Raw genomic sequence first — 17,680 nt, forward strand, 5'->3', positions numbered from 1 at the left:
GGCTTAGGTGATCTATAGCAGGAACAATATAAGTACATAAAATATTTTGCCAAGCACTGACATGTTGAAAGCATCTGATTTTCTTTACTAAGTTATACTTTCAAATATTCATTGAATTGTGAACACGTTTTACATATAATGTTCTTCCTAAAATATATGGAATCTGTTCTAACCACAAACTAATGTGTCAGAAGGAAAGTTCATTTAACTACTCATAATCTGAAGTATGAAATAGTTTAAACATAATATTTTGTGTGAATTACTTCAGTCTACACTTCAATTTATTTTAGTTATTTCAATTTTACAAAAAACACACTACCAAATTTAGCAACCAAAGCAAAAGTAATGTCTTTGTGTTCTTTACATGTCCATGAAGACTGGAAAAAATATACCATTAGCCTAAGAAATTGTACCTGCAGCATTTTAAAGGGTTTCAAAATCTATTAACAAAAATATTCTTTAGGAGCTAAGCTGAGGCTAGATATTATCATTTCAGAGCTAACATAACAGAGAACATGTTATCTTTGACCTTTGTAATCAGTGTATCTATGAATTCCTTTCCAACTTTAATTACAAAAAAACCCATTGTTCTTATAAATGAAACAAATAAAGCATATTTGGATACATATTCATATATTCCTAAATACTTTTACCTTCCTACATTAAATCTTTTATATAAGATGCTACTTTACTTTTATTCTGAGGAAAATTTCTACTCACATGTGAAAAAGACCCATACTTCGCAAAATTTGGCTGTTCATTACAGAACTTAATAGTGAGACAGTGAAACAAAAGTAGCCAAACATTAAGATATAACAATGCTACGTCAGAAAAATAATTAACTATTACTGAAAAGAAAACTTTGAACACAATTTTAAAAGAGCAATTTGTAAAAAGTTTGAATGTAAATAAGAATAAACTATTCAATAAACATTACAATTTATCATTTCGTATGTCTATGTCTTATGCTTAAAGCATTTTATTTATGGGCTCTAAAGAATATTTTATAGAAATGACAAAAACATCTGATTTATTCTAATTCTTCTTTTAAAGAATAAGATTAATTTAAAGTAGGTCTCCTTTATTTTCTAACTTTACTAAATTAGGTAGGCAAAGGTTTACAAAAGCAGTCATGATATTTCTATCAGAAGTATTTTCAATAATGTTGATAAATATTTGATAGTTTAACTGATATTCCATGTAATAAAAAAACAAAAATATTTTATAATCTAAAATACTTATTTCAAAAACATTAAATCTTTGTATGCTCAAGAAACCGCTTTGTTTTTCCTTGTAACTGCAAATAATGCAGGATAATCTTGCATACAAGTAAGACAAATAATAATTTGAATATCAGATTCTGCGTAGGATATACTTTTTGAAGAAACATGACAAAATAATTTACAACACATAATAAAACAGAACTATAAAATGCCAAAAAATAAAGGAAATTGCACTTACATCCACAGCTCTCTTAATAAAAGGTATCTGTGTGCCACTGTCCAGATCTTCATTTATAATAAGCCTTCTAGCCCACTGACCTGCCCTGACAACACCACTACCATGAATTAAAACCATCAGTTTCTGTGGATTTGTCAAAGCATCCTCACTCATAAAGATAAAACTCTTTGGTTCACTCTCAGTGGCATCTACCTGTAATTAAAAAAAATTAAGTAATAAATAAATGTTTTCTGATCAGGCATACACATCAATGAGAAAACAATGAATGGCTATTATATTATTAATGAATTGTTATTACAGAATTATATAAGTAAAAAATTTTTTACATTAAATTTCCAGTAGAAATTAACAGTTACATATTAGGTGAACGAGCAAGATATGATAGTAATTTAAATATAGAAACATGACAAAGAATATTGGAAATATGTATATAATACTGTATACTTAGTATTATATGTATCATTATTAATAATAACTATTTTTTACTGCTTCCTATTGTCTAGATACTATGCTACCTGTTTGAAAAATACAATCTCATTTAATCACAATCCCATTAAGGTGGTAATATAACTATACTCATTTATAGGTGAAGATACTGAGGCTTAGAGAGTTTAAGTAAGTTGCCCAAGGACACACAGGTATTAAATCTATAATTCTATAATAGAAATATATTGCACCTATAATAGAAAATAGAAACCCTAATTGAAAGATACACCTATTAGAAAATCATATTAGCCAGGAGTAGTAGTAAACATTTAAATAGGAGAGGGGAAACTAAAAACTCAAACACCTACAGTCCAATATAAATGGACTTTCAAATTTCATTCAGATTTTGAACACAGGATTATACACCTATTATTTTACAAAGCAACATTATTCATGTACTTCAATAATCTTACTTTAAGTAGTAGTTCACTTATGGGATAAAAAGTGAATATTTTTATACATTTTGATTGTACTTAATATTTAGGTTTTTAACTAGATGATGTATGAGAGACACAAAAGAGTTTTATGAAGTTTTAAAAGGTTTTACTTCCCAACTTTTTATTACATATTCCATGGCACACACTAAGTGGTATTTCACATCAGCAATGGCCAGTAACTGGGAATGGAAGCCTCTGTGCAGCTGAGTCAGAGCCAGAAGCTAGAGTTTTGATGGCTGGTAATATATACACCCCCACATAGAGAAGGTCAATCCACATGCTGTGTAATGCAATAGCTCTTCATTTTGTCAACAATATATGTTCATACAATTCTCAAAATAGGAAATACACAAAAACTCCAGATACCCCCAAACGCCCTGGATTCTAAGAATTCACAGTCACTATGTCTGGGACGGGAAAAATAAAATTTGTCTACTTCTAAAACAGTCAGATCATTCTCAGTAATAGACCCTTATGCATTTGTGTAAACACAGCACAAATGGCAATTATTTCAGCAAGAACACCATGGCCACTGGGCTTACGAAGAAATACCACCTTCTCAGTGAGGCCTTCCCTGTCTACCCCATTTAAAATTTCAAATGAGTTCCCAAGAATTCCCTAGTCCCTTTCCCTGTTTGTTTTTCCTCCATAGCACATACTGCAAACATATTGTATGCTTTTATATATTTGTTTGTATATTTATTCATTCACCATCTTCTCCCTCCACCAGAATATAAGTCCAGGAAGGCACAGAGTTCTCTGTTCTCTAGTCCCATGCCTAGAACAGAGCCTGGAACATGGTAGGCACTCAGTAAATAAAGGGATGAATAAACTTTTGGGATAAGAAATTTTATTAAGAATAGCCAGGGACTTCCTTTAAATAAAAGGCATTCAACTAAATAATGCATCCTCTTAAATGCTTATAATACTTGCCTGATTCAGAAAGCATATAGTGAAGATTAAACCAATACATAACTATAAAGAATTTTAAGAGATACACAATGTTTAGAATTAAAATTACATAAATGTAACTTTGTAAAAATACAGGAAGAGAAGTATAAAATGTAACACAACCACATTAGCTTTACTTGCATGCTATATCCAAATTATGATGACAACAAATATATCTAAAGCTCCACAGGAGAAGTGGGAACTGATTAAAGAAAAAAAAAAAAAAGAAGAAGAAGAAAACAGAACAGAAGTGGATGAAAGACAGCAGAAAACCAAACCTAAGAAGAAAAATTCCCTTTTACCTAGAAATTATATGAAAACAAAAGAATCACTCAGTTGAAGAGGCTAAAAAAAAAGAAAAAAGAAAAAAGAAAATAGTAATAACAAAAGAAAAAATTAAAAGGCAAAGCTGTCAGTGTACAATTAAAAAAAGGTCACAGAGGTTTCTAGTCATTCAATTACAAAGAGTATGTCTAAACATGCACAAATAAAAAAGCCTCTTACAGTCTGTGTGGCTTTAATGGATCCTGGATTGGCTTTGGAAATGGACATGAATTTACCTTCATGAAAAAACCTGCAGCTATAGGCTCTCCAGCAGGTGTGGATCATTGCCTCTTTTTTCCCACTCAAGTCCATTGTTACCAAGGTGCTGAGTCAATTTTTTATGGAATGGAATGTCTGTTGCTACTTTGAATTCCACAGTAATCACTTTAAAACTAGAAGAGTACTTATTTTCAGAAAATAAAAATGTTTTTTATATTACAATGCTGCTCAAGAATTTTTAGGGGGCAACAAATTAAGGTAGCAATGAAAAAAATGAATGAAACTTTTACTTGAACATCGAGAAAAGTAGACTTTGAAAATATGAGAATATCAGAATATTCATGGAAAAACAACAATGAAAATGAATGATGTAATAATATTAATGGTTAAGGGGTAAAAGCAATATTTGAGCTGGTCATTGGCTAATACTCACCTCAATTTAACACAGAATTCTGACTTTGCACATGGTCACTATAACTTCCTCTGTATGAAGATAGTGCTAATTTTAAATTGTAATATATCTATGTAAATAAAATATATTTTTCTTCATTAACCTAATTAATTTTGGATATGGCTGTTCCAAGGCCATTTATCTTTAATCTGTGGTAATTCCTTAAGCTAAGCTTTCATTAAGGAATACACAGAAAGGTCATTCCAGTGCCCCACCTTACTTTATTGATAAATCAACTTCAAACACCATTTGGTCAGTGAGATTGCACCAATTTTTAGCAGTTAATGCATTTTGGGATACTCATGAGCCCCACTAATTGTGATGTTTCACATAAACATGATGTATGTGATAAACTGAATGAAAATTTGTAGTTATTAAGTTAACTCCTGTATCCAATATTCTACACAAGTATGAGATATTACGATTGAGAATATTTTGTGCCTATCTCCATGAGGTGTCAAGTAAACATAAGACATGATCCTGATCCTTACCATCAAATCATGGGTTTCTACAGAATGTTCTCATTTTTAAAAAAATTTTTTTAAAGGTTTTCTGGTTTTTTGGGTTTTTTTGTATTTATATATATATTTTTAATTTTAACTTTTCAATATACATTGTAATTGATTTTTGTGACCCTTAGTTAATTCATCATCAGAAAAGAAAAAGTTTGGTGGTACTCTTTTGGTAAAAAGAACAAAAACAAAAAACAAAAAAAAACAACAAAACACTCACTGCTAACTCTGGGATTTAAAAGAACTCAGAAGAAAAATAATAGTTATTGAAGAAAACTTCATAACTATATAAGATATGTGATAGAAGAGATATTAATTTCCTAAGACAAAATCTGGGATTTAAGTTTACAAAATAAGGAACCTTTATTAATCAAAAACAGGCATGATGCTTACTTTAAATCTCACATAATGTAAATTTCTCTTTATGCTTATTATCTTTATAGTCTAAGTTTAAAAAGAGGATAATAAACAGATCTACAAAATAAAGTCCTCTTACACCAAATATCTCAGGTTTTCTATAAAGAAAATTAATGAAACAATCATATAACATGATCTAGCACCCTTCAATAGTTCAGCTGATAGAGGGGAGTTATAGATAGATAGGGGTTATAACATTACCTATACAGCCAACTACCTTGTGATTTTTTATGGAATCTGGGAACTGAAGTCAATTTATGGGTTTCATGGAACTAGAAGTATTATACAGTTCAATGATTCTATATTAATTGTGTTGTATCAATGAGTTAACCTAAGGCTCTCTAAATATCATTCTTCAGAAACTTTAAAAGAAATAAAATTAACAAGAAAGGAAGGCTTGAAAAACTGACAAAATTCTATCTTGACTTTCCCAAAGACCAAATTCAATACATAGTTTGAAATAGAGTAAGACACTAGACCTAAAGTCAAAACTAAAACAAGAAGTTTGAATCTAAAAAAGACTGACATATTCATTCCCAAATAGGTTCTAAAATCTTGGCTTACATACATTTCTAAAGAAAGGAAAATTTCCAAATAAAGGGTTGGCCTAACTGTTACACAGAGCTATGTTTTATTCGCTAGTAAATCACAAGCACTTGGAACAGCACCTAAAAGACCCTCAAAAAAGTACTTGTTGAATGAATGAGTAAATGAATAAGTGGCTAATAATGTACCTAGCATTAAAGGTTACCTACAGAAAATTAAAAATAAAATAGATTTCTTCTTAAAAAATTGAATTATAGAATCAATTGTGAAGATGGATAGTATTAAGAAAATTTCAAATCCCTCAGGTTATCATAGACTAGCATTACCCAAGGAATTTTAAAATTTCATGCAAACAGAATTACCTATATGCAAAGTTTTGTGCCTTCAATGAATTACTTTCATCAAGTCTTCCAGATTTTTATATACCATAAAATCAGAATTTTCAGAGACAGCAAATATCATCTAATCTAGACCACCTATCATTTCATCCATAAGATTACTCTCCTTTCATTTGAAAGATTATAATTTAGTATTTTAAATTAAAAACAAAAGGGATTATGGTTTCTTTTATTTTTTTTGAGAATTTAAGTCTGAGAGCAAATCTCAAACTTTTCCATTCTGAAATGGCAAAATGTGCAAAATTTCAAAAAAGTGTTCTGCCAAAAAGGAAAGAAGCAGTGTTGTAAAACAGGAAGCACCAGGAATGAATTTGGGAATGTGTAGAGGAAACAACATATTATGTGTAGAAATAAAACATATTTTTAAAAAATCAAGAAATATTTAAAGAGATGGTGAATGATTCGTTTACTTCAAATAAATAAGCAAAAATAAATTATTCCAGTGATATAAAAAAGGGTAGAAGAAAGGGTAATCCTTTTAATTCTGTCATCATTTTCAAAAAAGACTGGAAATCAGTTTTTATTTCCTTTATGCTAAAGAGTATTACTTTATAAGAACTACCATGCACAGTGAGATGAGGTACACTGAACAAGCACTTAACAATATCTTTATCAATATCAACACACTAGAACCTTCACATTTAAACTTATCACAGTTAACCTAAACTGAAAACTATTTTACTTGGAAGTAAACATTTTATTTGGAATAAACATTTTCAAAAATTGGACTTACTGGAATAGATATTTTTTTCAAATTACAGTCCTTTTCCAGGAGCTCATATACATATTTCGTGATGATCTAAGAAGGAAAGAAATAACAGATTAAGATGCAATGTCATCCATTATCAAACTGATGTAAATTTTTGCAAGTTATTGCTCTGAGTGAATATCTCTTCATCTTGGAATGTTCAGATACTACATTAACAGACTCCTTACTGATTACCTGTAATGGTTCATTTCCTGCTGCTGTGTGAATAACTTACAGACCTTAATATTAGGGATCAGACCAGTTAACACTAACTCACAAAAATATACAAGACTTTCTCTTTTCCAAAAAAATACTTTGAAAGCATATTTTCTTTTTTAACTATGTATAGAATCTGTTTCCCCTATAATTTCCCTATAGGTATTAGATCTAACACAGCACCTTAGTAACTCTGAATCTCAACACCTCTTTTGTATTCACTCAATCAGGAGGAAAAGGTCAGAGGTATTCCAAACAGAAAAGGGAATAACTGATCAGGCAAAGTCCGGCATCAATCAGTATTACTGTTTGTGGTAGGCAGAAACCTGGTCCCTCCTAAAGATGTCCACAGCCTAATTCCTGAACCTGTGAATATGTTATGTTTCATAGTAAAAGGGCCTGCCAATATGATTAAGATTAAGGACCCTGAGATGGGGAGATTATCCTGGCTTACCCAGGTGGGCCCAATCTAATCATATAAGGTATAAACCCTTAAAAGTGGAAGATAACAGAAGAACAGTATGTCAGAGAGATGCACAGTGAGGACTTGACTGGCTGTGGCTGGTTTTGAAGGTGGAGGAAGGAGAACACAAGCCAAGAAATGTGGTAGCCTCTAGAAGGTGGGATAACCTTCAGTTTACAGCCAGTAAGAAAATGAGACCTCAGTCCTACAACTGAAATTAACTGAATTCTGCCAAAAACCTAAATAAGCAATAAACAAATTCTCCCCTAGAGCTTAAAACAGCCTCTCCACACCTTGATTTTAGTCAGGTGAGACTTATACCAGACTTCTGACCTATGTAATTATAATATATTATAATAAAATAATAATAACTTTGTATTGCTTTAAGGCACTAAATTTATAGCAATTTGCTACAGCAGCAATAGAAAATATATTATTTCTATTCAGAAAGGCAAATTGTGAGGAAAAGGAAGTCTGGAATAAAAGCAAATATTTAATAGATGATTTTAACATTCATTTTAAGAAATGTTTCTTCTCCCCAAAAAAGTCTTTATTTATCAATGCAAAATATCTCAGAGAATAATTTTAGCAGCAACATAAATAAAAGTCAAATTTTGGGCTGGCTGGTTAACTCAGTTGGTTAGAATGTGGTGTTGTAATATCAAGGTCATGGGTTCAGATCCCCATACCAACCAGCTGCCAAAAAAAAGGTCAAATTTTATAAAACTAAACCAGAAGATGATTTAAAAAAAAAAAAAAAAAACTAAGATGTCAATTGCTTTGGTGCTATATTCCATAATTTAAAATAGATTCTTTATCCTGCTTTCTTCAGGGAGTCCAAAATTCTTTCTTCTAGGTATATGTACTCATTTCATTTTATCAACAGTATATTAGATATATGCTAGAGCAGCTTTATCTTGTCTGTTATGGTAATTTCAAAAGCTATGATACTACATTAGAACTAGGTAATAATCTGCTAGTTATTAATCTAATAATATTCCTATATTTCAATGTAGTAGTTAAACTTACGTTCATTATACTTACACTGGAAGGAAGTGGTACTGTAGACTTAAAAGAGTAAACTAAAAATATGTAGGTTCAGACCAAAAATATGTATGAAGTTTTATAACGACTTGCCACTTCAAAAGAAATGGCTTAACTAAATGAGATTAGTTAAAGTGAGTGGCTTAACATATCTGAAAATTTCCTACTGTCTGTGAAACCATAAAATATCCTTACATCTAAAGCAACAACAGAACCAATCAAACTTAATTCAAACCCAAATGAATTCTACCACTATGCAAAATATTTATGAGACATAATTTAAAAGAATTAAACTATACTGGTAGTTCATACCTTATATCATTATGAAATATTATAGCTAATTCTCAACTTCTATACTACAGGATAATACAAAACAATTCAAAAATTCAAAAACTTCTTATATTTGGCTTTGAAATACATTATAGGGCTCTAGAGTTCACGATGTATTAAGCCAAATAATAAAACCATACATTAAGCAAGAGTTGGAGAAGTAGTAACTTGCCTAATTTACCTTGCTCTCCAGTTCCTGACTGTAGAAGAAAAGCAACCATAGACTAATCCATCTATCTTTTAGACAGTTCTCTATGATTAGAATGTTTTCCTCAGCCCCAGTCATCCTCCAAGATATAGATATCACATCAATTGTTTCAGGTAACTTTCCCTGCCTCACCCCAAACCTGCAAGATTGAGGTGCTCCACTTCCATGCTACTCTGAACATGACTGAATATCATTATCTAACACACTAGTTTAATATCACTTTCTTGTCTGTTTCTGGACTAGTCCTAGAATACCATAATTTAGGTATCTTATCTTTATTCCTCTTTGTATTCATAGGATACTGTCTGGCACATTGAAGGTACTTTTTTAAAAATAGTACACGAATTCTCCTCACTATCCTTCCTGTCTACATCTTTTGAGGTAGATAAATGCTTCAGATTTTAAAAAATCTTTTCTAATTGCTAAATCAAGGCTTATAAAGACAGTATCAAGAATTCTTCCATTTCCTTCCAGATCACATAGAACTGCAGTCTGCATATAGACAAGTCAAAAAATGAAAAGATAATTTCAAAGAGGAGATGAAAAAAGTATTTCTGTCCAAATGTCATCTGTGTTCAAATATTCACTGGAAACTGTGTTCATAGATGGAAAAGAAAAGGCTTAAGAGACTAAGTGTAGTGTATTCAAATACGTCCCCCAAAAAGTCACTGAAGCTTGAATTGTGTCCCCCAAGTTTTATATATCAGAAACTTGGTCCCCACTGTGACTGTTAAGAGGGTGGGAAATCCTATTATGGTAACTGAAAAGTGGAGCCTTGAAGAGGTGATTAGATTATAAAATCATGCCATAGTGAATGGATTAAAAATGGTGGTCAGGGGCGTAGTTCTGAGGGCTTTAAAAGAAGAGAGAGGAGTCTGCCTCTCTCTGTTCTCTCTCTGCTTCCACCATCTTGCAATGTGAGAACCCTGGGTCACTGTCACCATCACCAGACAGACTTTGGACTTCCCAGCCTCAAAAACTATAGGCAATAAATTTTGTTTTCTTTCTAAATTACCCAGTTTTAGGTACTTTGTTATAAGCAACAGAAACAGACATACATTAAGCATGCTCTAAAATTACATCTTCAGTCTAGTAAGAAACACAGGAACTTCTGGTTTCCAGTCTGATATATAAAGAGCTAGGAAGTAGCCACATCTGACCTCACAAAAAGAGAAGAGCTGAACAAACTGAAAGTCAACAACTTTTTTCAGAGCTGAGAGATCCATGAGAGAACAGAATCACAGTTTACAGGGGGCAAAAGCCCAGGAGCAGAAGCCAGTTACTGGGGTAGGAACACTTTAAACTGTAACAAAGTAATTCCTGTAAGTTCAGTGTACACCAGCTTAAGAGTCAAAAACTAGAAGGGCCTGGTTTTGGTATCAGGATGATGTTTGCTTCATAGAATGAGTTTGGGAGATTTGTGTCCGTTTCAATCTTTTGGAATAGTTTGTAAAGAATCGGTGTCAATTCCTCTTTGAATGTTTGGTAAAATTCTGCTGTGAATCCATCTGGTCCTGGGCTTTTCTTTGTTGGGAGCTTTCTTTTTTTTTTTTTTTTTTTTTTTGTGACCGGCACTCAGCCAGTGAGTGCACCGGTCAGTCTTATATAGGATCCGAACCCGCGGCGGGAGCGTCGCCGCGCTGCCAGCGCAGCACTCTACCAAGTGCGCCACGGGCTCGGCCCTGTTGGGAGCTTTCTGATAACAGCTTCAATCTCCTTTATTGTTATTGGTCTGTTCAAATTTTCTACGTCTTCACGGTTCAGTTTTGGGAGCTTATGTGTGTCCAGAAATTTATCCATTTCCTCCAGATTTTCAAATTTGTTGGCGTATAGTTGTTTATGGTAGTCTCGAATGATTCCTTGTATTTCAGATGAATCAGTTGTAATATCACCTTTTTCATTTCTAATTTTTGTTATTTGAGTCTTCTCTCTTCTTTTTTTTGTTAGCCATGCTAATGGTTTGTCAATTTTATTTATCTTTTCAAAAAACCAACTTTTTGATTCGTTGATCTTTTGAATTTTTTTTTGGTTTTCAATTTCATTCAGTTCTGCTCTGATCTTAATGATTTCTTTCCGTCTGCTAACTTTAGGTTTGGATTGTTCTTGTTTTTCTAGTTCTTTAAGGTGAAGTGTTAGGTTGTTCACTTGCCATCTTTCTATTCTTCTGAAGTGAGCATTTAATGCAATAAATTTTCCCCTCAATACTGCTTTTGCAGTATCCCACAGGTTTTGGTATGATGTATCATTGTTTTCATTAGATTCAATAAATTTTTTGATTTCCTGCTTCATTTCTTCTTGGACCCATATGTCATTAAGTAGAATGCTGTTTAATTTCCATGTGTTTGTATAGTTTCCAGAGTTTCGTTTGTTATTAATTTCTAGTTTTAATCCATTGTGGTCTGAGAAGATACATGGGATAATTCCAATCAAAAAAGAAAGCTACAGGCCGATATCCTTGATGAATATAGATGCAAAAATCCTCACTAAAATACTAGCAAACAGAATACAGCAACACATACGAAAAATTATTCATCAAGATCAAGTGGGATTCATCCCAGGGATGCAAGGTTGGTTCAACATACGCAAATCAATAAATGTGATACACCATATTAATAAACTCAAACACAAGGACCATATGATCATCTCTATAGATGCTGAAAAAGCATTTGATAAAGATCAGCACTCATTCATGACAAAGACCCTCTATAAGTTAGGTATAGAGGGAAAGTATCTCAACATAATTAAAGCCATATATGCCAAAACCACTGCCAATATCATCCTGATTGGGGAAAAGCTGAAAGCTTTTCCTTTAAGAACAGGAACTAGACAAGGATGCCCACTCTCACCACTCCTATTCAACATAGTGTTGGAAGTACTAGCCAGAGCAATCAGAGAAGAGAAGGAAATAAAGGGCATCCAGATCGGAAAAGATGAAGTCAAACTGTCCCTGTTTGCAGATGACATGATCCTATATATCGAAGAGCCTAAAACCTCTACAAAAAAACTGTTGGAATTGATAAATGATTTCAGCACAGTAGCAGGATACAAAATCAACACACAAAATTCAGTAGCATTTCTTTTCTCCAATAGTGAACATGCAGAAGGAGAAATCAAGAAAGTCTGCCCATTTACAATAGCCACCAAAAAAATAAAATACTTAGGAATTGAGTTAACCAAGGAGGTGAAAAATCTCTATAATGAGAACTACAAACCACTGCTGAGAGAAATTAGAGAGGATACAAGAAGATGGAAAGATATTCCATGCTCTTGGATTGGAAGAATCAACATAGTGAAAATGTCCATACTACCCAAAGTGATATACAAATTCAATGCAATCCCCATCAAAATTCCAAAGACATTTTTCTCAGAAGTAGAAAAAACTATCCAGACATTTATATGGAACAATAAAAGACCACGCATAGCCAAAGCAATGCTGAGCAAAAAAAATAAAGCTGGAGGCATAACACTACCTGACTTTAAGCTATACTACAAAGCTATAATAACCAAAACAGTATGGTACTGGCATAAAAACAGACACACTGACCAATGGAATAGAATAGAGAATCCAGAAATCAACCCACACACTTACTGCCATCTGATCTTTGACAAAGGCACCAAGCCTATTCACTGGCGAAGGGACTGCCTCTTCAGCAAATGGTGCTGGGATAACTGGATATCCATATGCAGGAGAATGAAACTAGATCCATACCTCTCGCCGTATACTAAAATCAACTCAAAATGGATTAAGGATTTAAATATACACCCTGAGACAATAAAACTTCTTAAAGAAAACATAGGAGAAACACTTCAGGAAATAGGACTGGGCACAGACTTCATGAATACGACCCCAAAAGCACGGGCAACCAAAGGAAAAATAAACAAATGGGATTATATCAAACTAAAAAGCTTCTGCACAGCAAAAGAAACAATTAAAAGAGTTAAAAGACAACCAACAGAGTGGGAGAAAATATTTGCAAAATATATATCTGACAAAGGATTAATATCCAGAATATATAAGGAACTCAAACAACTGTACAAGAAGAAAACAAGCAACCCAATTAAAAAATGGGCAAAAGAGCTAAATAGGCATTTCTCTAAGGAAGATATCCAAATGGCCAACAGACATATGAAAAAATGCTCAACATCACTCAGCATCCGGGAAATGCAAATCAAAACCACATTGATATACCATCTAACCCCAGTTAGGATGGCTAAAATCCAAAAGACTCTGAACGATAAATGCTGGCGAGGCTGCAGAGAAAAAGGAACTCTCATACATTGTTGGTGGGACTGCAAAATGGTGCAGCCTCTATGGAAAATGGTATGGAGGTTCCTCAAACAATTGCAGATAGATCTACCATACGACCCAGCTATCCCACTGTTGGGAATATACCCAGAGGAATGGAAATCATCAAATCGAAGGTATACCTGTTCCCCAATGTTCATCACAGCACTCTTTACAATAGCCAAGAGTTGGAACCAGCCCAAATGTCCATCATCAGATGAGTGGATACGGAAAATGTGGTACATCTACACAATGGAATACTACTCAGCTTTAGAAACGAATGAAATACTGCCATTTGCAACAACATGGATGGACCTTGAGAGAATTATATTAAGTGAAACAAGTCAGGCACAGAAAGAGAAATACCACATGTTCTCACTTATTGGTGGGAGCTAAAAATTAATATATAAATTCACACACACACACACACACACACACACACACAAAACCGGGGGGGGGGGGAGAAGATATAACAACCACAATTATTTGAAGTTGATATGACAAGCAAACAGAAAGGACATTGTTCGGGGGAGGGGGGGAGGGAGAAGGGAGGGAGGTCTTGGTGATGGGGAGCAATAATCAGCTACAATGTATATCGACAAAATAAAATTTAAAAAAAATAAAATAAATAAAAAAAGAAAAAGAAAAAAAAAAAAACTAGAAGGCCCTTATAGGGGGGTCCCCAAACATTAGCGAGCTTTATCTCCTGGGGCCTTACTAGGTTCTTACTGTGAAGACTGCAAAAACAAAACAAAACAAAAACCTCCTACTTCTGGTAGGGGAAGAAAAAAGGAACCATTTTGAAATATTCCAGAGCTCTCTGTTATGCTTAATAAGGCCTGACGTCAAGGGAAATTATTTTACCAGAGCCTAATTGACATGGGGGAAGGGAAATGCCCAACTCAGCCTCACTAAAGGACTGAGACCTAATCACAGGACTATAAAAATTCCCGCCCCATCCCCCCCCCCCCACAAACTACCACCCAAATTACCCATCAAATTACCATCACAACAATAGGGATACACCGGAAGATAAAACAATAGGGATACACCAGAAGATAAAACAGCTGAAAGAACTGTAAGATTCACACCCTATTTAAGGTCTCTAGCAAAACCCAAAGACAATAGGGGACACAAAACAAGGACACTAGAGAAAGTTTTACCCTCTGACACCCAGTTACAACTAGTAAACACAGCCTAACTCCTAGCCAGACAAACATAAAACTTCACACTGAACACCTATCTATCTCAGTTGCTTTTATCTGATACACTACACGAGACTTTCAGCAGAAAATTACCAGGCAAAATAAAAACAAAAACCCCACTGTCAGAAGAGACAAACCCAGCATCAGAACCAGACTCAGATATGGCAGAGATATTGTATTTATCAGACTGGGAATTTAAAACAACTATAATTAATATGCTAAAGGCTTTATTGGCAAAACATGGACAATATGCAAGAAAAGATGGATAATATAAACAGAAACATAAAAACTCTAAGAAACAATCAAAAGAATATGCTTTTTTATCCTGGTGATCTATCCTCTCAGTAATAGAGAACTTTTTCATTCTTTCAGCCATAGCATTCTGTTGTGTGACTCTAACAGAGTTTAATCAATCAAGTTTTAAAATATTTAATGCTTCTCAAAAATATACACTAACAAAAACATATATAATCTTAAGTATTGTTTATTGAATCCTATTAAAACTAAATGTACACAAAATTATCTTGGGACCTAGAATCATTTAAAATAGAGATCCACCTTTTAAGTTACTTAACTACTTAAAAAGGAATACCCTTGTCTCTTAATGTCCTATTATCCAAAGTCTACATTCCATTCTACCATCCTCCTAGGAGGGTATAGGGTTACAGCAATAGCTACGATAAGTGAATACACCAATTGTCTGGCTGTGGATATTGTCAGAACCCTGCTGACTTAGCCAATTGTAAAGGTAGGCAATTCATAACTAAAAACCAAAATGTTTCATTATTTAGTTATACCAAGTTTCCATTTGTATTGTCAGGGCTAGGGCCCAGAGACCCTTCAAACCTCTTGTACAGACTGGGTCACCAGACACTTCACATGCCAGGCTGGGTCACCAGACCCCTCACATGCAGGTCCACACTAGGTAATTGGGAAAGATCCTCTGAGCCATTGGCAGATGACACAAGCCTAGTCCTCAGCAGTAGCAGCAGCATCTTGCAGCAGCAGTGGTGGCCTCTTGTGGCATCCCAGGGGCACTGGCAGCAACCGCCTGCAGCAGCAGTAGTAGCCTCCCTGTGGCCCCCCGGGGCCATGGGCACCATGGACCAGAGCCACTCATCCTTTATACTGATAACCCAGGACACCTGGATGCCTATATGCATCGACATCAGACAATAGCCAAGGAACAACTGGGCGCACATGCACATTTACATCAAATGCTTGGCAAGATTCTGAACATCTGAGGGGCCCTGACCATTTTCCTTCACTTTCCCTGCAGAGGGAATGGAGGAAAGTAGGGTTGGAGAGAGGGAAGGAGAGATGAAATAAGGGAGAGACAGAGGGAAGAAAGGAGGAAGGAAAAAAACATAAATTTCCTTAATTAAGATTTTTAATTATTCAATATTGTCAGTTTGGCAAAACCTAAAGGGTCCTCTAGCATCTTTACATTAGACTATGATATGAATGGCAATGAGTTGTCTATTTAGAACGAAAGTACGTTTACCCTAGATGCATATCATCTTAAGTCAGAACTACATCTTGCATTTCACTAAAATTATCTCCCTCTCATCCCTACTTTTCCCCTTAAAAACTTTTATACTTCATTCTTGGTGGGTACATTCTAAACATTTGAACAATCTTTTGAAGTAACTGCCTTTTCAGCATAACTTTGTAATAAAATTCATTCCTCCAACTTTCCATTAGTATTCCTTAGGGTGCTACTCTATATTTCCAGTTGTCTTTCATTTAGATCAGCTTCAGATTAGTTCTCATATTTTCTTTTTAACTGTTCTAAAGAAGATCCCTTGTCTTATCCCATCCTTTCTTCCCAATGACCAGATTCTTAAATAACTCACCAGAGCGCTAGACTTGTAAATGTAGCCAACTAACTACTGGTATCCCCACCCAGTGATGTCACGGTCCTTTTAAATGTTCAGACGTTTATTGAGGCACCTCAGTATATTCAAACTGAATCCATCTGTACATGTCCAAAGTTATTCCTCCTCCATTATGTTCATCAACTCTATAAATGGCACTACCAACCACCTAACTGCTCAAGCCAGAAGCCTAAGTGTCTTGACTCCTTCTCTTTCATCCTCCCCTTACACTCAATTACCAAGTTCCTCAAGCTAATACTGGAATATCTCCATATCTTCCCATCTCTACTATTACCTTTTAAGTTACCTAACTACTTAATACTTATTCTACTCTTGTCAACAACTCATTATGTCTTCCTTGGATTGCTTCTATGGCCTCCTAATATTTCTTGCTGTATCCAACACTGTGTCCTTCAGATTCTACCTCCTTTTAACAGATGCATTACTCCTTTAAAAATGCAAATCTAGTAGCTTGCACTTAGGATAATAATGCAAGTTATTAAATCCTGCCAGGCCCTTCCAGATCTGGCCCCTGTCTACGTCTGAAGTTTAATATTATACCACACTCCTCATTCTCTGTATGGTAGCCGCACTGGCTTTCTTTGAAATTCTCAGATGTATCAGGATCTTTTCACCCCTGAACCTCCGCAAATGATGTTGCTTTACTTTGAATGCTTCCATTCTTTCTTTGTTCAGCTTTAACATCTTCCTTGCCAGGCCCCCAATCTATCCTCAAGACACAGCTAAAAATCTTGCATTCCTCCTTCCTAATACTTAGATCATTAATGATGCCTTTTCCAAGATTTGTCTTTAACACTAGACTTTAAGCTTTTGAAAGAGTAGCAACTATATATTTGTTTTGGGCTGAATGTCTAGGTCCTTGCTCATGTAATGGCAGTCAACTATTTTCAGAATAAATTGTAATAATAACAGCAAACATTTGTATAGCACTCACACTGACATAAGTTCCTTTAATAAATTTCTACTCCTTTGATCTTCACAACAACCCCATAAAGTAAAGGTTCTCCTCCTAAGGACATTTGGCATTTGTTAGTTTATATAACATACCCATGGTCACACAGCTAAATAAGTCAAGGCATCT

The 17,680-nt window shown here is 34.2% G+C and overlaps 1 protein-coding gene across 4 annotated transcripts in view; it reads right to left on the reverse strand.

Annotated features, from left to right (window-relative positions):
• ARB2A (ARB2 cotranscriptional regulator A) overlaps positions 1 to 17,680 on the reverse strand; it is a 440,538-nt gene that overhangs the window by 320,145 nt on the left and 102,713 nt on the right. For all 4 annotated transcript variants that reach the window (XM_063087443.1, XM_063087441.1, XM_063087442.1 and 1 more), the window contains 2 exons: positions 6,936 to 7,001; positions 1,462 to 1,653 (listed from right to left, as the gene is read on the reverse strand). In XM_063087443.1, the coding sequence (XP_062943513.1) occupies positions 1,462 to 1,653; positions 6,936 to 7,001 (258 nt within the window). The remainder of the gene's footprint in view (positions 1 to 1,461; positions 1,654 to 6,935; positions 7,002 to 17,680) is intronic.

Source organism: Cynocephalus volans, chromosome 2, assembly GCF_027409185.1.
Source record: "Cynocephalus volans isolate mCynVol1 chromosome 2, mCynVol1.pri, whole genome shotgun sequence".
In the NCBI taxonomy this organism is placed as follows: Eukaryota; Metazoa; Chordata; class Mammalia; order Dermoptera; family Cynocephalidae; genus Cynocephalus; species Cynocephalus volans.